General features: G+C 35.7%; 2 protein-coding genes and 1 long non-coding RNA gene across 3 annotated transcripts; 1 reads left to right on the top strand and 2 right to left on the bottom strand.

The window, feature by feature from the left end:
• The first annotated feature begins 3,660 nt into the window (after positions 1-3,660).
• On the top strand, positions 3,661-4,548 carry LOC121239813. Its single transcript, XR_005935371.1, has 2 exons — positions 3,661-4,020; positions 4,173-4,548. It is a non-coding gene; the product is annotated as an uncharacterized LOC121239813 (long non-coding RNA).
• Positions 4,549-7,697: 3,149 nt separating this feature from the next.
• Positions 7,698-14,590, bottom strand: LOC121238265 (exonuclease V, chloroplastic-like). The gene is made up of 7 exons (XM_041135095.1): positions 13,601-14,590; positions 12,136-12,240; positions 10,090-10,211; positions 9,189-9,338; positions 8,931-9,084; positions 8,548-8,624; positions 7,698-7,966 (listed from the first exon to the last, which is right to left on the bottom strand). The coding sequence occupies exons 1-7, from the start codon at positions 14,459-14,461 to the stop codon at positions 7,720-7,722; spliced, it is 1,716 nt and encodes a 571-aa protein (XP_040991029.1). The 5' UTR covers positions 14,462-14,590; the 3' UTR covers positions 7,698-7,719.
• Positions 14,591-17,709: 3,119 nt separating this feature from the next.
• On the bottom strand, positions 17,710-22,572 carry LOC121239781 (exonuclease V, chloroplastic-like). The gene is made up of 7 exons (XM_041137103.1): positions 22,094-22,572; positions 21,207-21,311; positions 20,580-20,701; positions 19,609-19,758; positions 19,379-19,532; positions 18,928-19,004; positions 17,710-18,399 (listed from the first exon to the last, which is right to left on the bottom strand). Exons 1-7 carry the CDS (start codon positions 22,433-22,435, stop codon positions 18,153-18,155), a joined length of 1,197 nt encoding a protein of 398 aa, XP_040993037.1. The 5' UTR covers positions 22,436-22,572; the 3' UTR covers positions 17,710-18,152.
• Between the last annotated feature and the right edge of the window lie 338 nt (positions 22,573-22,910).

The following is a 22,910-nucleotide window of genomic DNA, read 5'->3' on the forward strand; positions in this document are numbered from 1 at the left end:
CATTTAAATAACTCTCTCTCTACTTTTTAATGGACTCTAGACTATGTTTGCATACTTCTTGTACCCTCTATTAATACTGATTGGTTAAAACAGTTATTTTATATTAAAAAAATTGACGCAGTTAATCACATAAGTGGAGTACGCAATGAATATGTAAAAGTGACTGCACATAAAATTTTTTATTTTAAAATAATTGTATAAGTGATTAAGCGGATCTATAAGAGATGTTTCAATAATAAGATTGGAACTGCAACAAGGAGATGGAGACTTTCTTATCTACATTTTGAAACAAAGATCAGCTCGTCTGCAATCTGTCATGATAGGACTCCTGCAATTTTATTTGTAGCATGAATTTTGAATTCAAATTGATTATTTGAAGACAATAAAGAAAAGGTAGGAGATATCTATATACAATAGAAGACGTGCAAACCCATGATCAAGTGAGTTAGTGCATGTTTAAGATTTCAGCGAGAATTATAATTTATAGCTTTAAAACTTATAACTTATAACTTAAATAATAAGTTCTACTATTAAAAATTTATTTATTGTTTGATAACTATATGTTTAAAACACTTTTAAATACATTATGTTTATTTGGAAACTAATTAAAAAAAAAGTATTTTCTAAGGTAAAAATAACGATTATTTGAATTTTTAAAAATTATGACCATATTTTTGAAAGTTTGAAAGTTGTAATTATCTTAAAGTTGTATGTATATTTTTATCCATTGACATTTTTTTAAGATTTGAATTACATTCCACATTATCCGGAAAAATACGTTTGAGGAAAATCATTAAAATGTAATACCAAACAATAGTAAGGGCCTGTTTTTTCCAAACATACTTTTTGACTTTTTTGAGATTAAAAATGCCATTCAAACAACCTAATTCTTCTATTAAAGAGCTTTTAAGTATTTTTTAAGACTCCTACTGCATCCCCAAGCAGGCCCTTACTCTTGTATTTTTGTATGAAACTTGGTTCCGTTTGCCATAGTTTGACAAAGATTTGTTACAATTTTTTGGAAGATTTTCAACGAGGATTGAGCCATGGAGCGGAGGCATGACTCGTTTTTGCTCTTGATCGGACCCGACCGGGTGATTAGGATTTTTATTATATATTTTATACTCTTGTATGGCCGTTGCACTTTATCTTTGATTATCAATTGAGATAAAATCCTCTACAACTCCATAGATATAATCACATTGCCAAACTATGTAAACCTTGTGTGATTGATTCTACTTTTTCTTTACTTTTTTCTCTCATCATTTCTAACACATGCCGAAATCAAATGTGAAACGTGAAAAAAAAATGGTTATCTCCAATTCCATGCCTATGAGTGTGAATAACTTCTTCAACTTGAAAAATACCAGTCTTATGCTTCTATTGTTTGTTCATATTCTTTGAAGAGTACTCAGCCACTGGATGTTCTAGGAGAAGAAGCCAAGTTTGAAGATTGTAGAAAAACTGACTTCTACTATAATAGAGACAAAGCTGGTTGTTTTATCGTGTCGAGTAATGGATTCATATTGCAAATAGTATAATTATTTTGTTCTGAGTAAGCTATCACAAAGTAGTTTTACTTTTAAAGTTTTCCTTGTCACAAAAAACCCGTTTTGTGGTTGACTTGTAACCGATTTTGTTATTTTATTTGCATCTGTATTCATTGTTGCTCAATATTGGTTTGATGCATACAAGCCGATTTGAAATTTAATAAGAGTTGTTAAGGCTTGGCACAAATTAAAATGGAACAAAGAAGTGTGGCATACACTTATTCACTCCCTTTAGGTGTGATTTAGGATCAATCTTGTAATTTATGTAGACTTAGGCCCTATTTGATGTTGAATTGAGTTGAGTTCTTTATAAATAATAGTAATAAATTGAGATAGTGGTGTGAGTTTTGTGGGGCCTACTTAATATGAGTTTAGATGTGTTTGTATGTTAAGATGAGTTTAGATATATTTATGAAAAGTTCAAAAAGATTGAGGGTCCCGCATGTAAAGAGGTGTTGAGTTGAAAAGGAATCCACGTGTAAAGAAGAATTGAGTTGAGTTAAGTTGAATTTAACAATTTGGGAGTTGTGAACTTGTGTGTTTGAATGTTAAACTCAACTTCAAATTAAACTAAAGTCCAAGTTCTAAACGGCCCCTTAAACTATTAGAATTGGAAGCTTCGAATCATCTATTTGGATGAATGTTTAACGTATCAAACCAGTTATTTCTCATTACGATTTGGCATAGGCACTTTTACATTAGGAAAAACTTCATAGAACTATAGAACACGTTGCAATAAAGTGGCTAATGGCTCTCCGACAGTAATATATTAATGCAGCTACTACACAACTAAGTCCAGAGCTCTGCTTAATCAAACTATATAATCAAAAAATTGACCTAAACCCACAAATAACTCTCCCTCTACTTTTCAATGGACTTGACAAAGAAAGACGTACCACCCCATAGAACCAAATGTTGCAGTTAAAAGAGCTCAGCCTGTGAAAGCGAAAGATCAATGATAATCATATTACATTAAGTGGGTTGTTTCTTAATGCAGACCAAGCATCAACTTTGTATGAGTCATATGAAAATTACAACAAGCAGATGTTAGACCAACCACTTCTAGACATTCCACACTTGTAGCCGACACTCTTGGACTTTCTAAACTTTTAGTTGCAGATCAATCTCCTCCAGAACCAAAGTGATTAACGTGATCAATATTTTCCTGATTTTCCTCTTTCCCCTGTATTGTGCTAAAAGTCTTATTTTCATCCTGTATATTTCTATATTTATTATTGTAAAGTTGTAATCTCTCCTTTCCATATTTACTTGTGTAAAACTCAACGTACACAACACTATTTAAAAGAGAATGGAGTTGTAGCAGAGACTATGTTGGTCTCTCTGTTTTCACAATTTTCTATTAAGTTTATAGGTTCTTACATGGTATCAACCAGCTAAGGCTTATGCCCAACAATAACGTTCCTATAACCCAACTTCCGAAATAACCAAACACCATGGCCTCTTCCCTTTAAACTTCACCTCAATTTTCGAAATTGGATGGCTCCAATTATCTTACCTGGCGAATCCAGTTTCTTGTTTTCCTGAAGAGTCACGACATGATTAGACTTGTTGATGGTACCAGCCTTGCTCTAACCAAAACTCTGCTTGACGGATCTCCGAATTTGGAGATACTCGATGGTCTAAACAGGATAACTATGTTCTCAATTGGCTCTATGCCTCTATCACTGAAAAACTTGTCTCTACCATCCTTAATCTGGAGACTTCCAAACAAGTTTGGGATGCTCTTCAAACCCGTTTCTCTTCAGCCTCGCGGTCTCTTGTTGCTTTTCTCAAAAGATAACTTCAAACCATTTCTCAGGTTAATCGTTCCTGCTTCTCTTACATTGAAGAGGCCAAGCTCCTCTCAAACCAACTGTCCACTGCCGACAAACTCGTGGAAGAGCAAGACCTCATCACTTACCTCTTGAGTGGAATCAAGTAGCAGTTCATGCCCTTTGTCACTGACTTTACCTTTGCAACTAGGGACAAGGACTTATCTCAGGACGATTTCCAGACCGAGCTCTTAAATTTTGAGACGTTAATGGAGGTCTCTAGCCACTTTGTTCCCACTGGCAATAACTTTGCCTTTGTAGCTAATTATTCTAAATTCGTTTGTCTATACCAACTACACATCCCCCATCTCATGTGGGGCCCTTTAGCAACAGGCCCGATGCACCTCACTCTGGTGACAATAGACCCATTTGTCAAATCTGTAGTAAAAAGGGTCACATGGCCCTTGATTACTATAATTGATTTAATTTCTCCTATCAAGGCCGCTTACCACCATCAGATCTTGCTACTATAATTGCTGAAGGTAATACTTCTTATGCTCAACAAGTGTGTTATGCAAACAGTGGGGCCAATGCCCACATTACCAATAATACGGCAAACCTCACCACCGCACAACCCTATGAAGGAGAAGAGACTATCACAGTTGGAAATGGCTCAGGTTTGGTGATTCAAAATATGGGTATCACATCTCTCATCTCAAATCATTCCAATTTTACTTTATCCAATGTTCTTCATTGTCCAAATGCTTCCTCAAATTTAATCTCTATCAACCAATTTTGTTTGGATAATGATTGTTATTTTGTACAGATTGAAAATGATTTTTCTGTGAAGAAGAATAACATTGGACGACTACTACTCCAAGGGCAAGTTAAGAACAGACTATATCCAATTGTAGACAACAAATATTGTTCAAATAAAATTTCTTGTTTTGTAGCTAAACTCGGTGTGTCCACCACTCTCGACACGTGGCATGATCGTCTTGGCCACCTGTTTCAAGTTGTTTTAAATAAATTGGTCACTTCCAAACATTTAGATGTTTCCACACCAAACAAAATTGTTTGTCGTATCCTTTAGGGAAATCTAAACAATTACCCTTTAGTGACTCAACTCGTCAAACAACTCGTCCTTTAGCACTTATTCATTTCGATGTATGGACATCTCCTGTGTATTCGGTTGGTGGATCGAAATATTATGTTCTTTTTGTTGACGACTTTTCCGTTTGACTTGGCTATATCCTATTAAATTTGAAAATGAGGTTTCGGCAATTTTTAAACAATTCAAAACTCTCGTGGAAAATGTCTTTTCTTGTAAAATTCAACAATTACAAACGGATAACGATGATGAATTTACCTCCACCGTCTTTTAAATCCTTTTTACAAGAAAATGGCATATTCCATCGATTAACATGCCTTCATACCTCCCAAAAAAAGGGGATCGTCAAATGAAAACATCGTCACATAATTGAAACCGGCTTAACTCTTCTCGCTCGGTCCCACCTTTCCAAATACATATTGGCCATATGCTTTCCTCACATCTGTTTATCTTATAAATTGCCTTTCCACCAAAGTTTTACATCATTTGACGCCTTTCTACATGCTCCATAAAAAGGTTCCCAAATACTCGCATCTTAAAAGTTTTGGCTTTGCATGTTTTTCTTTACTCAGACCTATGACACTCACAAACTCTCTTTTCCGCAGTAAAGATTGCATTTTTATATGCTATGCAAGTCAAGAACATGGGTATAAGTGCCTTGACAACAACACTGGCCGTGTATATGTGTCCCAAAATGTCATTTTTAATGAACAAGAATTTCCTGCAACATGTGATGGAGTCTTCTCTTCTCTTGCCTCACCGAGTACGATTTCCCCAGGTATGTCTCCTCCTCTGTTCTCATTTCCATCATTGACAACCCAAATTTCTTCCAATACTGAAACTGATTTCATTGTCCCCTACCCCGAAAATCCAGATCCTCTTCCTAGCTTTCCACCTTCGGACCATCCACCAGAAAATCTAGTGATTCCCCTAACTAATCCCCCCATCACGGCCTCACTTCCTCCCTCCATCCCGTCAACCTCCACTATGTCCAACAACCAAAACGTTAACCCCAATCACGTCACAACCCGGTCCATGACCGGTAATTCCAAACCCAAAATTTTACCAAATTTCATCTCTTAATACTTGACTCAGCATCCCCTGCAGGTACTCTCCACGGTAGTCACCGACACTAAGCCCTTCACCTACACACAAGCTGCATCTTCTCCTCAATGGCGTGCTGCGATGGGTTCTGAGTTTGACGCATTAATGGTGAATGAGACTTGGTCACTCTGCCCTCGTCCGCCTGGTAAGCATTTTGTTAAAAATAAATGGGTATTTAAGATCAGAAGGCTCTCTGATGGTCTTATTGAGCGCTATAAAGCGCATCTAGTTGATAAGGGGTTTGATCAACAATATGGCATTGACTATGCCGAAACGTTTTCACCTGTAGTGAAACACACAACTGTCCAAATGGTTCTTACTTAGCAATCTCTTTTAACTGGAATATACGTGAGTTAGATATTTCAAATGCATTTTTGCATGGATTTTTGGATGAAGAAGTATTTATGAAGCAACCTCAAGGGTTTGTTGATGAGAATTACCCAGATTATGTGTGTCGTTTGCACAAGTCTCTGTACGGCCTCAAATAAGCATCACGTGCTTGGTTTCGCCATCTATCACAATCTCTGTTGGAATATGGTTTTATTGAGTCCACTATTGATTACTCACTTTTTATCTATGCTACCAATTCATTAAAATTGTATGTGTTGGTTTACATTAATGACATCCTCGTCACTGGTTCCAGCAAGGATGCTATTGATTTATTTATTTTATCTCTCAAGGATTAATTTCTTGTTAAAGAACTCGGTGAGTTGAGTTTTTTTCTAGGTGTCCAGGCTAGCTATGATCAACATGGGCTACACCTACGTCAAACCCGTTATGTTACTGATCTGCTTGACAGCATCAAGATGGTGGGTGCTAAACCTCTCAACTGTCCATCAACCTCTAGACCGAAACTCTCTTCCACCGAAGGTGAGCACTTATATGATCCTATTGAATATCACTGTGTAGTTGGGGCTCTTCAATATTGTACAATTTCGCGCCCCGACATTGCGTATGCTATCAATCAATTGTGACAATTTATGCACAATCCACGTGAACCCCATCGGATTGCTGTCAAAAGAGTGCTTCACTACCTTAAGGGTAGTATTGACTATGATCTCTATTTTTCTCCTGGTGCTATAAACTTACAAGCTTACTGTGACTCCGATTGGGTTGGAAATCCGGATGATCGTCGTAGCATAACTGGGTATGGCATATTCCTTGGCCAAAATCTCATCACTTGGACAGCCAAGAAGCAACCCATCATATCAAAAAGTAGCATAGAAACGGAATACAGCAGTTTGGCCATTACAACTACGGAACTGTACTGGATACATATGCTTATGAAGGACCTTGGTGTACTCCTACCTTTCACTCCAACTATTTGGTGTGACAATATTGGAGCTATTGCTTTAGCCTCCAATTCGGTGTTTCATGCTCGCACAAAACATGTTGAAGTCGAGTATCACTTCATCCGGGAGAAAAACAAAGACATTCAAGTGAAGCATATTTCTACCCAAGATCAGATTGGCGATATTTTCACCAAAGGCCACACCGCCTCTCGGTTTATTTTCTTAAGTTCCAAACTAATGGTGATTTTAATCCCCATCACTTTGAGGGAGGGGGGGGTGTTAGCCAACCACTTCGGGACATTCCACACTTGTAGCCGACACTCTTGGACTTTCCAAACTTTTAGCTGCAGATCAATCTCCTCCAGAACCAGAGTGTCAATGTGATCAATATTTCCCTGATTTTCCTCTTTCCCTCGTATCATGCTTAAAGTCTTATTTTCATCTTGTATATATTTATTTTTGTAAAGTTGTAATCTCTCATTTCCATATTTACTTGTGTAGAACTCAACGTACACTGTACTATTTAAAAGAGAATGAAGTTGTAGCAAAGACTATGTTGGTCTCTCTGTTTTCACCCTTTTCTATTAAGTTTATAGGTTCTTATAGAACATAGATGCAATAATCTAATAAATTTACAGCTAATTTTGCCACAATGAATCATCACCACCACAACCGCCTACGACAGATGCATTTGTTGCATAAATAATATCTACATATGTGTTATCATGGTTGTGGAAAATCCCAAACAACAGAACAGATTCAACAGCATATGGCTCTGGTCAGCATATACCACAAAGAAGCTTGAATAAAACTGTGGGTTCTACGTCGAAAAGTTGCATGATCTGCTCACAGCAACATCCTTGAGGAGGCGGTGTCGGTCAGTGCTTTCTCTAGCTCAGTGAACTATTCAGATTGGCTTTTGTAGGGCTTGATGCACTATCAGGATTGGTGATTGTCGGACAGACAATATCAAATTGACAAAACCGGCATTTCCAACGCTCTTCTGGTGGAGTGCAATTGGCTTCTCTCTCTCCCCGCCAAAACTCAAGACAACAATGAATTTGACTCTTGAGCCAATCAGAGTCATATGCAAACAGATCTTCACCAATCAATTTATTGTCCTTTTGTAATTCATATCTGCACCAAATCAATCAGATAAATATAATGCTAAAAATGAACTGTACAAGCAGGATTAGTGAGTTCACTAGTGTGGACCATCATGGTTGTCCCTCTAATTCATGAACTATGTTAACCATCCTTTTTGTAAATTAATGTTAACTAATGAGTTCAGAACCCATTCAGTTCAAAGAAAATGTAGAACTGATGAAGTCTGGCACAACTGAGTAGCTCCAGAGATGGACAGGGAAGAAAGAATGGTCAGAATGCCAAGATCATCAAATGGGATTAGCTTCCACATAATGTGCTTCCCATCCAACATCTTGAAAAGTGTGTTCCAAAGCCCAAAGAAAATATATGTAGAGGTACTTTTATGAGCTAAACCATCTTCATGCATTTTAATGAAAGCACCTATAACTTCAGCTATCTAAAATATGCAAACAATATTTTTGTTATCATGACATGAAACCTTAATGAGGCAAGGCCTTTTGAACCCAGCATGTCCGAGTCATCCCAAGCTCGTCATTTGACAACTAGATTGCACCGGATTAGCAAGCAATAATAACATAAAGAATTCACCTGACATTCATTTATATGCTTACCGCACTAAAAGCTGGTCATGAGCAGGGGACAGCATGCTGCATTTATGCCTATAATATGTCACCATGTCATCGAGGATCTGTACAGTCAAAGCAAAATAGCAAATTATAAATGCAGGTTTGGATTTTTTTAATTATACAAACCTCCTTTGACTCAACATTGTTCACCATTTTACCCTCTTGTCCATAGGATCATGCCAAGTACTAGGTAATATTTTACAAAATGAATCAAGTGAAAATGGAAGCAAGAGCACGTTGTTTTTTGATCTGGTATCCCAATGAAAATCTAAGGCCCCCCAATATTATGATATGACTTTTACCGGTAGGCAGTAATACACGAAGCGACGAACAGAACATCATGGAATATGAAATAAGAGGATCTTTACCTTTGCAGGGAAACCTGACTTAGCAGTGTTCTCTCTGATTTCTTCAGATAAGATAGAATAAGGATTCAAGGAAAAGAAATTGAAAAAGCGATTGGAGGGGAATTCATCAGTTACTAAGTTGTCCCACAAATACTTGTAGCACATTAATTGAAGCCTGCCAATTGAAATGTTGATGTCATAAATTTTGTTTAGACAGATTAGGTCACAGTTGAGCATCTCAATCACTTTTGAAATAGAAGCTACTGCAATTTTTCATACCTTCCCTTTCTTTTTTGTGGTTCAAAAGGAAGTGCATTTTTCACACGAGTCTTTGTGTCTACAAATATTGGGTTTCTATCAGATTCAGTTACTGGCATTCGGACCTCATCAATCACTCCCACCATCCAGACACCTTCTACTAAGCCTATCCTGAGAGTATATGGTTCAACACAAGGGAAAAAGAGTTCAAAAAATCAATGCTCCATATTTATCTGTGCCTCTGAGATATAGAGCGAGTTGGAGGGAGAAACTTAAATATAAATGAACATAAAAAATGCTCTCTGACCCAAACCAGCTAATATGTATATTTCAATCTTATCAAATTTTAGAAAAACATTGCTCCAGGAAAAATAAAGAAGAATAAATGTCTACCAAAAAAGAAAACATTATAATGCATATGAATGAGCACTAACCCCATTGCTTAATGATTCTATGAATTTGTATTCCATGGTTTTATCATATGTGATCTTAAATATCCAGAGCATTATTTGATTATATCTATTCCATTATTACTTTTGGAAATAAAAATTCATGAATATTAAAATACTTGTTAACTTGAACTCAACTTTACCGTAAACTACAAAATAAAAAATCTCCAACCACTGCGATTCACATCCAAGCGTTGGTTCATATAGGGGTTTTGGTTGAAATATCATCCTACTGAAAATTTGAAAAAAACATTACTTTTCATGCCTTGTAAAATAATTGGCAGCACGATGTGATAATTGGCAGCTCGGACAATGAAATGTAATCTAATGCCTTTTCATGGCCAAAATACTTTTATTATCGATCACAGGGCATTGAAACAAAGAAATTATGTGCAACATGATAGTTGAAAGATACATAAACCATGAGAAGCCAGAAATTAGATAGGAAGATTACCGCATATGATTGAACTTACAATGGCAACTCACGAGTTAATCCTTCAGTCAGTAACTGATTTGCACCAATTATAAACTTCGTAAGCCTCACAGCCCATTCATCCTCAGCTGAATTGACTTGAACTTCCACTTTTTTCACAACCTGCCCAGAAATATAATCAGGACCAGATTGTTGTACAAAGTAAATTTAGGAGGACATAAAAGGTGACAAATAGAAGGAAAAAAAAAAAAAAAAAAAAGGTATTACTGCTGGTGTCCCTGCAATAAAGTATACATGTGGTACACTAATTAATTAGTACTAAATTTTGTTCAACAAAAAGCTGTATTATTTTCTGAAAATGATCAGTAAGAGGCAGGAAACCCAAATTTCCTCTAATTGTATACAAACCCTAGTCTCTAACTATAGAATTAGAGCAAAGATCCTGATTTTGAATACTGAATGTGCATTGGCCCTCTCATTTAAGTTCAATTTTCTATATCTTAATTTTCACTTATTAAGGGAAGTCTTGTTGTACACATGAGAGGGGAGTATTAAAGTTTTGATTAGATTAATAAATTCACTCTTTCTCATCAACTTGAACTTTTAGGATAACTAGTGAGTTAACATGATATACATGAAATGGTAATAAGCCAAAAGCGGTAGCACAATCTGGTGAAGAAACTGAGTATAGAGCATCTAGTGTTATAGAGGGAATATCGTGATTTTCCCCTATTAGGTTTTTTAGTGTTGGCCAAATTTAGTGATCAATTTAAAAGATGATTTTTATCATAATAAGTTTACCGAGAGGGGGTTGAATAGGTGTAAATCACAACCTGATGTATTAAAAAGTTGAATCAAGATTTACATTTAGATTGTCCTAAATTACATGTTCATTTATAGCATGTGGTTCAGTTTCATGAATAGACAATTTCAAAGATCTAACGAATGATAATTTATCAATTATACGATAAAGATTTGGTCACAAAGTGATTACGTTAAAAGAAAACACTTTATAGGCAAATACTTCGGGGCTGCCTATCCAGAAAAAAACAATTCATCATTGAATATCAATTACAAGCAAGTTTTCATTACAAAACATCTGTAAATCAAAAACCTCTTCTTGTACCAACAAACTTCTTGTTTGTCCTTACCCCAATAGCAATAAGAACTCTGGAATTTTCAAACTTTATTTTTTTTATGACTACAAAAGTTGAAAACTCTTCCAGATCAAACGAATCTACATTGTTATCTTTTATCAGTTGAGGTCGGTTTGGCTTAGGTCGTCATGCCCAAAACTTTGTAGGCTCTTGGAGAGGATTAGGAGCCTACAAATTCCAGCAATGTGGAAAATGGTTCCTGCTCACCTTATATGATGTATTTGAAGGGAAATGAATGATAGAAGTTTGAGGACCATGAACAGATGATGAAGCCCAAGACTTTTTTTAACACCTTCCTTTGGGCAGCTTCTATAGACTTTAATGGGGTTAATTTGCGTGATTTTTCTTGTATCTTTTTATTCATTCAGGATATGTCCTCTTATATGCTTTTTGTGTACTTGGATAATTTGTTTTACTTATCAAAATAATATTATTATAAACCAAGAGAGAGAAACACAAATATAAGATGGTCTCATATTCTTATATAGATTCAATCTTTGGAGTTCTTGGAAACTACTCAAAAAACAACAATGAAAATCTGGAAGATCTGAAGAGTTTTTAGCCACTAGAGTTCCAGAAGGAACAAGTTTAAAAGATTTTTGAAGTTCTAACAACAATTGCCGTAGGTACAAATATGATGTTTGTTGGTACAAGTGTTTCGATTACATATGCTTTATGATGAAAGTAGCTTTTAATTAGTCTTCAAATAGGAGATTGATTTTTCTAGGTAGACTGCTCGAGTGTTTTACATTTAAAGAGTGATTAATGGGATTCACTACTTCGTGACCAAATAAAAACTTTCTTTTCCAACACCCTCTTCCTCCACAATGCTATCTGTATTCCTTGTCTCGTTGCATGCATTATTCAGTTGCTGAATGCTGACAGTTATTTTTTTCAGGGCAAAGTATGAAATAAGTATAAACACATACCTCTTCTTCAAGTTTAGCATGGCGAGCTCTACCTATTTTCATAGCTTCAGTAATCTTTCGACTGCCAAAGAGAAGAATAAACTCCATTTGTTTTTCGCACCATTCCTTTTGCATGCATGAAATGAAAATTGAATGTGAGACGGATATGCTTCAAATCACAACATTTTATAAAACAAAACACAACAGAAGAAGTTCAACTTTACAATACACATCACATCACATCTTAAAAGGGCCCGAAAAATGTGAAGCAAGACCACACATTTAAGCGCACAAGAGAGAGAATAAATTCCGGGAAGTTTCTAATTGCAAACACAGCCAGTTTCTATCTACATAATAGTCCTCCAAAATGCAACAGCAAAACTGTTAATGGATGGCTTCCCGAGACTAGCGGATGATTACTTGGGTAGTGAGAAGGAATTTAAAATTAAAAATTGAGTGAATGGACGTCTCCTCAACAAGAATATCTGTTCGCACCTAAAAGCATGAAGGGCATAGGTGCATCCTCATCCATCTTTTATCCCAGTTTACTCTTCTCACATTTGTGCCACATACGCATGCGTTCCTCTTCTTACGAACTCAGCTAGAGTTGCAAGTACTGGCAGGGCAAGCTCAAGCTCAATTGATTTTGAAGCCTATAACGGGACGAGACCTATATTTTAGGTCTCAATATTGATTTTGAAGCCTCCACAACCTCATGTTGTATGATTTCAATTTCTTGTTTCAGTTTATTAAGGCTCGCTGTTGTGGACGTTGCGAGGACAAAGAAGAAACAGACTTAACAAAGAAAAAGTTCATTGTTTCATAACTTTCATCAATGTAGATCAGATGGAAAAATACACAAAATCTCTCAGACTCTCACTCTCTCGATATGAATAAAAATAAACAAGGTATTTCATCCTTATCTCCATAGTCATCACGCTCTTCAGTTTTTCATTAGTGATAATGTGTTGTCTTTACCTTGAATCAATAGTTAATGGGTGCGAAAGGATGTCGAAAGGGGAGGCGGAATGGAGATGCAGGAGGAGAGAACGATGATATTTCTGATCATTTCAAGTGTTAGGCCTAGTTTGGTTACACAAATCATTTCATCTCATCTCATCTTATCCGTGTAAAACTTTTTTTTTTTTTTTTAATCTCGTTGGTATGTATGAAATGCTCAACTTCTCCAGTAAGAAACCAAAGAACACGGTACAAGAAAGAAAAAAACAACCACTTCCTTTGAAAGCAAGTGATTAAGATGTACCAGGGGCCTTCTCTAAGAGTTATTATTACATGCTAACATTTTACGAACTGCAGTCACAGAGTTGAGATTGCCGTGGTTGTTAATGGAGGTTGCAAAAAAAGTCCTATATTTATTTCATATAAGCTATCTACGAATAGCATTAATCACCGCTTAAACTTAAAGTAGACCTATTTCTCAGAGCCTAATACGAAAGCAAACAAGAAAACAGAATAAACATGTTACCGTTGCAGTAATGTCGCTGACAAACAACCCGGTTTTGCTCCTAAATCGACGCAAAAAAGACTCGGCCTCTCTGCTTTTCTTCTGGTTTCTCCCAAGACTGCATGAATCCTCAATATCGGATTCCGCACCAAATGACAATCTCCTCTTGGATAGAGAAGTGATTGATTGAATGGACTTCGCCTTTCTCTGGAACAGAGAGGGCGAACTAGCTGCTGGGGCTACAGACGAAGTGAGAGAGTGGGGAGTGGCTGCTATGGCAGCATCGATGAGATCCCTTTCTTCTTCTCTCACGAGCTCCATTTCGGATAGCGAAGTGATTGATCGAGAAGACTTCAAGTTTCTCCGAAACTGACGTGAGGAACTAGTTTCAGGGGTTGCAGGGGCCGGCGAGTAAGTGAGAGATGAGCGAGTGGCGGCTAAGGAAGCTTCAATGAGACACATTTCTTCTTCACTCACGAGCTCCATTTCGGGTAGCGAAGTGATTGATTGAGAAGGCTTAGAGTTTCTCCGAAACTGACGTGAGGAACTAGTTTCAGGGGTTGCAGGGGCCGGCGAGGAAGTGAGAGAGGAGCGAGTGGCAGTTAAGGAAGCTTCGATGAGCTCCATTTCGGATAGCAAAGTGATTGTTTGAGAAGACTTCGCGTCTCTCCGAAACTGAGGCAGTGACCTAGTTTCGGGGGCTGCAGGGGCCGGAGAGGAAGTGAGAGAGGGGTGAGCAGCCGCTAAGGCAGCATCGATGAGATCCATTTCTTCCTGGCTCACGAGCTCGAGTGGAATGTCGAGACAACTGTTGTTGTTGCCGCAAAAAGTGTCACCGGATAACTCGAGGAACGACTCGGAGGGGCGTGAATGGTTCTTCATTCTGGGACATACGAGGAGCTCGGTAGAGACAAATGACCGTTGCAGTCTCCAAGCTCAGGGAAGAGTCGCTGGTGAACCTTCCGCAGCTTTGTCGTAAGCTCAGAATCTTTTTAACATGAGCAATGCATTTTGAGCCGATGAAGTACGATGACTTTGATAGTTGATTGTTTTTTTTTTTTTTTTAATCTTAGTGATAATATTATTGAATTAATGTATTTTTGTAAAAAAAATATATTTAAAGATATTAAAACAATATTTCAAAAAAAAAAAAAAAAAGCAAAAAAACCTGAAATTGCACTTAACGGTCAGATTATCGGTTGGGACATGGTCGAGTAGCATCCTTTAACATTTAACTTTGGTTTGAAGTAGAAGGAAAATGCTATGGTCCCGAAAATGTGTCCTAAATTTTTTTTTGCTTAATAATTAAGAAATTGTTTTTTAATAATATTATAATTTTTTTTAAAAAAAATATTTAAAATAAAATACACTTATATGAAAATGTATTCAATAGCCATATCATGATCCTTTGCTTAATTTAGATATTGAGAATAACTCACTATTATTTATTATTTTATTAGTATTATTTAATATTTTATAATTACTTTTTTATTATTTTATTATTATTATTCATAAAATACTTAAAAAATATTTTACTACTAAAACGTAAGTTGTAACCTCAATTTAAAAAATTAGGAGAGCTTCATCGGACAAATAGCCGGAGCTGATCGCACGTACAACAAATGTACGGAAACAGAATCCACAGTGTGAGTGCAACGGCTCTTTTCGACTTGGAGAAACATTATTCTCACCAATTTGTCAATAATTTTTCTACCGAATTTTATTATTTATTATTTATTTATTTTACTTAATCGTTAAGAAAAAGAAAGTGTTTTTAAATAAGTTTGTAAATTTTATTTTTTAAAAAAATGTTTAAAATGATTTAAAAAAATATTTGAAAAAAAAAGAAAAAAAAAATTGCACTCTTCTATACCGTATCCATTTTTTAATGAGTTTTGCTATATACAAGTAATTTTACGTATCAATTTACGTATTAATATTGTTGCTTTTATATTTTAAATTCAAATTAATACTGTTTTCAATAAAATCTACTTTTTGACTAATCATATTGAATGAGTGTGCGTATTAGTGCATAAAATTACTTACAATTAGATTTTTTTTTAATAGCACCACTCTATTTTTTTTTTAACTACTTTTTGAACAAATTAATGCAGAAAAGGCATTTATGAGAGATTAATGATTAAAAAACTGAGTTATCAGATTCATCAAAGTGAGATTGGTGTACTTTTTTACTTTTTTCTAAAGAGTAGTAAATGGTTTCTTGATAAAAAAGAGAAGTGGTTCCTTATTCCTTACCGGGTAAGCAAAGTTGGAGCAGATAAAGGCTGCTGGCATGTTCTTTTTCTCTCTTTGTTTCGTTATTCCTTCAAGCAAACATGTCACACTCTCCACAAAACAGGAAAACCATAGTGCCCATTGGCTCTATCCAGTTTGCTTTGCCTTCTCATTCGTTCACACCTCTCATTCAACACCACGAGGTGTGAATGATCTCGAAAAGGCTTAAAAAAATAAAAGAAAATGCTATGGTCCCGACATATTTTTCCGACTTTTTTTTAATTTAATGATTAAGAAATATTTTTTTAATGATATTGTAAATTTTTTTTAAAAATATTAAAAAATAGATATAAAAAGGTTAAAAAAATTAAATGCACTTATCAGCACACATTCGATAGGCCCAGCATGATCCAAAAATAACCGCTAGTCAGCGACAGAGTAGTACTGTTCATTTATACTGCTAGTCACTTTTTTTTTTCTTTTTTTTCATATTTTTTTAATATATTTAAATATTTTTTTAAAAAAAATCAATATCCTTAATTATTAACTAAAAAAAAAAAAAAAATCTCAGCAGTACACCATAGCGGTCAACTATGGGCGGCATAGAAGCTTTTCTCAAATAAAACAGAGAGGCTATAGGATCCATATACCATCCATACACGTAAAAAAAAAAAAGCAAGTACACTCACGTTTTAAAAGCAATTACACTCATTTTTTACTCTTTCTTAAATAAAGACCTTAGCTCTCCCACAGGAGATTGATGTGACATAATTTCATAAAATAAATTCAAACTCTAGACTATAATATTCTTTTTTTCTTAAGCAGGTTATAGTTTTATTTGTCTGATAATAATGTTTGGGAAGATGTGAGCAATGAAACAAAGAAAATGGTGAGAAGCAGATCACGCTAAGCTGAAGTACACATGGATTTTTCTGGGGTTTGGAAGTTTTGTGGTAAAGAATAAAAAGGGAAAATATTATTATGAAAAAATATTGTGCTATTCAGATTCCTTTTAAATAAGAATAAATATTATCGGAATTGACATTTCTAATCGAGAGAACTGACCGACAAGTGCAAATTCACTTTTTTATTTTTTTTATTTTTATTTCAACTATTTTTTATATATTTTAAAAATTTTAAAAAAATAAAAAAAATATCAATTCACTAATAATCACTTCCTTAACCATTAAGTTAAAAAAATAAAAATAACAATCGGTCAATTTTATTAGTCTAAGTAGCATTTTCTTTTAAATAATTGCAAAATAAAGATACTCATTTTAAGTCCCTTTTTCCCTATCAAACATCCGAACAAATAATAAAGGGAGGAAGTTGATCGTCTTTTCTATTCGTTGTAATTTTGATTTTCATTACTTCAATAGTATACCTTTATGACCATTATATATAAATTATATATATATATATATATATGTTTGCATATAAAGTGCTGGGTTTTTTTTTTTTTTTTTTTGGATAGATTTCATTATTAAAGGCAGAGTGACGAGGATAGCATAAGATTTGACTGTTGTTCTAGTTGATTAGATAAATATAAGGCTTAGCTCTTGGGGAACCAAAAAAAAAAAGTTACTAAATTGCAAATAATACTGTATAAGACATGCATCCTCTCCCAGAGAAGCCGCACCGCCTATGAGAGGGGATGCATGATTAAAAAATACTTACTTAATCATTAAGTAAAATAAAAAAATGTAATAGAGTCGTAGCTTTTTCCTATGGGAAATAGAGAGACCCTTTAGGTCTTAAAATGTGTGGCTTTGTTAAAGATGAAAAGTGGAAATAGGACAGAGACAGGAAAAGAGCATAGGAAAGAGGGAATAGTATGGAGCATGACTGTAACTTTAATCCAAACAGAAAACAAACACTGCCGGCCAGAACTAACCTTGCAGTTTATAACATCTACTATTATTAAATAATCTTAAGATCAATGATAAATGGTAAATTCATTCTTTTGTGGACTGTCCCAGTTCTTGACAAGCATCAACAATTTGTAACACAAATGCATACCCCATTCAGATACATTTGGAGAAGGGGGCAGGGTTTTTAATAACTTTATACATATAGTTTGAAAGAATGAATTACCGTTTTACAACAATTCTACATTACAACATCCAATCATCATTGCATACAACAGATGCATTTTGTTATTTCGTGTGTTGATAATGCATAATCTCTGTGAATCCCAGAGGACAAACAAATCCAGTGTATGCCTCAGGTAATAAATACACCACAAAGAAGCCTCGGTAAAAACTTTAATGCTCTTTGCAGGAGGGTCGCATGTTTTGCTTACTGAGTGTGAGACGTTAAAGCAATGTCAATGTTTTCTCTAGTTTGGTGTGCTACTTGAGTTGGCGCTTGTCGGGCTTGGAGTACTATCACGGTCGGTGTTTGCAGGACAGATAGAACCGAACTGACAGAACCTGCATTTCCAACGCTCTTCCTCTGGAGTGTAACAGGCTTCTCGCTCCCCTAGCCAGAACTCAAGACAACCGTGAATTTGATTCTTGAGCCAATCAGGGTCAAATGCAAATTGATCTTCGCCAATTAATGAATTGTCTTTTTGAAACTCATATCTGCTTTAAACAACCAAGTAAATGTCTAGCTAATAGGAACTACTAAGGTTGTTACCAGATAAATCACATGCATGGGTATATCACACACCAGAAGGAAAATGATGCTCTACGACCTACATCCCAGGAGTTAACCAATGTATCTCCCTACGCTTTATTTTATAAAGAAGATGGCGTTCCTTGAGGTGCTATCATGAGAGGTGCTCCAGCCCCACACCAGTCAAAGTGGGTAGGCAATCACAAATTTCACATTCTCTGCTTTCAGGAAACATTTCATGTTACCTCCTGTGTACTTGGGCTACGTTTACACTCTTCTATCAATAAAATTTTATTATACCTACTAAAAAATAAACATTTCATGTAGATTGGTTAGTCAAACTAATTTTAGCTGCAGCCAGTAACCTTCAATCCAGACATACTATAATGCGTGAGGTATGACCCAACTGAAGTTCAACTAGATTGGCTGTCCCTTGTGGCTGTTCCCATCTAACATCTCTCATAAGGTGTGTTTCCAATAAACTTATTACTCACCTCAATAAAAGCTGGTCGTATGCAGGGGGAAGTGTGCTCCAGGTATTTTTGTAGAATCTTACTACGTCGTCAAGGGTCTGCATACCCAAAATAAAACAAAAATAATATCAAAGTTCGGAGGGATTTCTTAATCTATCTGCTATATTATTCATGCAAATGAGTTGGTAGACATGTTTAAAAGAATAAAATCAAAGATGAGAAAAACTGCTCTCACTTTGTTTAAAAAGTACTGTAGTACTTTTATTTTTTCCGATAAGTACTATAGTACTTTTATTTATTACCAATACCATCTATTTTCCCTCCAAATAATATGTGAAAGCATTATTTTTCCTTATTCCAAGCACCTTAGAATTGAGCATTATATTGTTGAGAATATCATACACAGTCCAGAGCAGCAGGCTAGCAGCATCTATCAAACTACATTGTTAGTGGTTTGAGAGAGAACCCTTACATCTGCCGGGAACCCTGAGTCAGCAGTTTTTTCTCTAATTTCTTCAGATAACATAGAATGTGGGTTCAAGGCAAAAAATTTGTAAAATTCTCTGGGGGGGAACTTGTCAGCAACTAAATTGTCCCACATATACTTGTAGCACATTAATTGAAGCCTGCAAAAGAGTATCTATGAATGTTGAGATTTTATTCAGATGCATTACCAAAAAATTCATCTTCGAGGAGGCATACCTTCCATTCCTTCTTTGTGGTTCAGCAGGAAGAGTGCCTTGTACACGAGTCTTTGTGTCAATTAATTTTGGGTTCATATTGGTTTCTGTTGCAGGCATACAGATCTCATCAATCACTCCCACCATCCACACACCTTCTGCAAAGCCTATTCTGATTTCATAAACAACTATAGTCCATCAGCAAGAGGAAATAAGGATACTGAGATTAACGATCCATATTCCATTCACATGTGACAGAGAGAGAGGCCAAAATATGAAGGAAAAAGATACCTCTGAGTCTCTGACAGAAAGTTTTTTTTTCCATATCTATCCTCTGACAGAAATATCATCGCAGCATATAAATATTAGTTCTTATTGAATTTCATAAAAAGGTTTCGTTGGATATGTCCAAGCACTGTCTCTATGCTTCCCCAACCAAAAAGGAAGCATTTATTTTTTATTTCTTGCTAACTAATTTCTGTGGTTTGTTATCCATAATGATATAAGCATATTCAAAGCACTAAGGCAAAACAAGAAGTAATAAATAGTCAAATCTAATCATCTATGGCACTTCATCAATCAGCACAATCGTTTCAACCTGGAACTCAATCCAACTCAAACAAATCGTTACCCAGTATCTGCCCATTATTCACTGAGACCTTCGATCTAGTTACCTTTAACTATATAATTACTTATCTACTTTAAAACCGATAACTAGCCCCCATCAAGATTTGACAACCACAAATATGGATAAATCTAAATTCTACAGAAACCACAAATAACCGCCCCTTTCCAATTCATTTTTCGAAATTACACCCTGCATCAAGAACAAAGTAAACCGTCTCTCAAAATTTAATGCAACACACTTCAAAATGATATACTGAACCACTTACAAGTACAGAAAAAGCATTTCCATGTGGTTACTTAGAACAAGCTAAAACCATGACGGGACAGAAACTGACTCAGAAGACAGTGAGGGATGATTGAACTTACAGTGGTAGTTCACGTGTTAATCCTTCAAACAATAATTGATTAGCACCAATTATAAAGTTCAAAAGTTTCAGAGCCCATATGTCTTCTTTAGATTTGACACGAACTTTCACTTTTTTCACAACCTGCCAGATATACAACCAGGAAGGATAATTGTATATAGTGAACATGTGAAAGACATAGAAGGTGACTAATTAAAGTTTTTTTTCTGCTACAAACATGATGAACGAAAAACAGAAAAATGCAAGTTGGATGACCTTCACATCTTCTATTTTTTTTTATCGGTAGACCTTCACATCTTCTATGAAGAATCCTTATGTACAAAAACAAGTTCTAAATGCCAAATTGTTGAAAACATAAGAATGCCTTCTAGTACTGTTCTTAATACTGATTTTATTTTTCCACTCAATTTCAACAACTTACTAATTTCATGCAGCGGGATTTAAGCCAAATATGTCAACCAAAAAAATGAAGGAAAAGGAAAATCTTATTTTGATTGAAAGGATGATAAAGAATATTGATATGACCAGAAAAATAAAATATTTTTGATATGGGTGGTTATAAGTTTGTGTCCGCATGAGACACGCATGCGCAATGGAGAATTAGTTATTCAAGAGGTTAAAAATGTACCTCTTCTTCAAGATTTGTATGGCGAACGCTACCTGCTTTCATAGCTTTAGTAGTTTTGCGCTTGGCACGGAGGAGAACAAACTCCATTTGTTTTTCGCACCATTCCTATGAAAACATGAAGTTAAAAGCCACGTGCGATGGATATGTTTCAGTTTCAGTTTCAATAAGCCGAATGGACCGCACCTTAGCTTCATGACATCAGAAGATATTTACTGTAGGAATATATTCATTATGCAAAACACTTACTGTGAAATGAAAGCACCCGGAGAAAAAGTTAACGAAAATTCAAACTTCTCAGATACCTCGCAGGACTGGAAAAATTATTAGGTATTCCCGTTACATCACTAGATGCCACGTACTTAAAATTGACTATGGTAACTAAAATATGTTTGACATCGCAATTCCTTTAACAAATAGTATCACGCTCGGGAGTACTAAAAGGAGTAAAATTAAACAGACAGAGACAAGCATACTTGCACACAATCTTAATTGGCCAGCAAAACAGTTGGTTCCAAAAACCATAAACCCAATTGGGGTGGAAGTAAACCTCAGATTGGATCTACTGATTCAAAAGGGAATGCAAAAGGCAAGTTTAGAAATCAATTAAATAGCGTGAATGATCTATAAATGAAATGCTCATAAGATAGTTGGACGCTTGTTATGGGAGTGAAAGAGATGGCAGTTGCTTCACAAGACTGGACCTTTTTTTGTCCACCGATTTTCCTACAATTCTATCCTTCGTCTCAGCGTCAATCTTATACTTATGAACCACCTGGATTTGTTCGAGGTTCCATTAATGAACTCAATACAGGCTACAAATACTACTAGAATGTGATATAAAGTAAAAACAATCCCAACTCATTATGAAGAAAATATTGAATGAATACCGTGGCAGTGATATCAGTGACAGACAAGCCCTTCTTTCTCCTAAACCGGTGCAAGAACGACGACTCATCTGCTTTGATCTTCTTCTGGGTACTCGCAAAATCGCCTGAATCCTCAATATCGGGTTCTGTACGACCCGAAAAGCCCCTCTTGGAGAGGGCAGTAATTGACTGGATGGACCTCGCGTTCCTGTGAAAACCAAAAGGTGAACGGATTGAAGGGATTGAAGGGCGAGCGGCGACAAAGGCCGCTTCGATGAGAGCCATTTCCTCTTCGCTCACTATCTCGATTGGGATGTCGGGAACGGTGTTGTTAATGGGTAACTCGGAGGGCGACCCGGTCATTGTGGGCGATACGGTGGGAGTTTCGTGAAGAAATGACCGTTGGGATCCGCACGCTTGAGGGGCGAGTCATCTGTCGATTTGTTTGTGGAATTTGAGTTCTTAACGTCCGGAACACTCAACACCAGTCTGAATAGGGATGGCTTAGTGTGTGTAGCGTGTGCCACTCACACCTGATTTATATGTACTCGCTGTTTTTTTTTTTTTTTAAATAAAAAACTCACTTTTCAATAATAGAATAATAATCATTATTGGCCGAGAAAAAAAAAATAAAATTAATTTTCCAGTCAAAATTAATGCCAAGGTTCAGTTAAAAATAGCAGAACTCTTTATCATTTTAACACATTGAATATATGTAAATTTTCTGGTATCTGTTCTTATATAACCAATTTATTACGTAAATCTTTAAATTTTTTCATTTTCTAGGAGTAAGAATGTTGTTAAAGTCACACCAATGTTGAAAGAATTTTGTCCAGAA

The sequence above is a fragment of the Juglans microcarpa x Juglans regia genome, chromosome 7D (assembly GCF_004785595.1).
Source record: "Juglans microcarpa x Juglans regia isolate MS1-56 chromosome 7D, Jm3101_v1.0, whole genome shotgun sequence".
Classification (NCBI taxonomy): Eukaryota; Viridiplantae; Streptophyta; class Magnoliopsida; order Fagales; family Juglandaceae; genus Juglans; species Juglans microcarpa x Juglans regia.

Excerpts from the sequence above, each read along its gene's own strand:
- LOC121238265 (XM_041135095.1), bottom strand. The coding sequence starts at position 14,461 with ATGAAGAACCATTCACGCCCCTCCGAGTCGTTCCTCGAGTTATCCGGT. Across the intron at positions 9,339-10,089 it reads TTAACTCGTGAGTTGCCATT|GATAGGCTTAGTAGAAGGTG; the intron begins GTAAGTTCAATC and ends ATATACTCTCAG. Across the intron at positions 8,625-8,930 it reads AGTCAGGTTTCCCTGCAAAG|ATCCTCGATGACATGGTGAC; the intron begins GTAAAGATCCTC and ends TTGACTGTACAG.
- LOC121239781 (XM_041137103.1), bottom strand. The coding sequence starts at position 22,435 with ATGACCGGGTCGCCCTCCGAGTTACCCATTAACAACACCGTTCCCGAC. Across the intron at positions 19,533-19,608 it reads CCACAAAGAAGGAATGGAAG|GCTTCAATTAATGTGCTACA; the intron begins GTATGCCTCCTC and ends ACTCTTTTGCAG. Across the intron at positions 19,005-19,378 it reads ACTCAGGGTTCCCGGCAGAT|ACCCTTGACGACGTAGTAAG; the intron begins GTAAGGGTTCTC and ends TTGGGTATGCAG.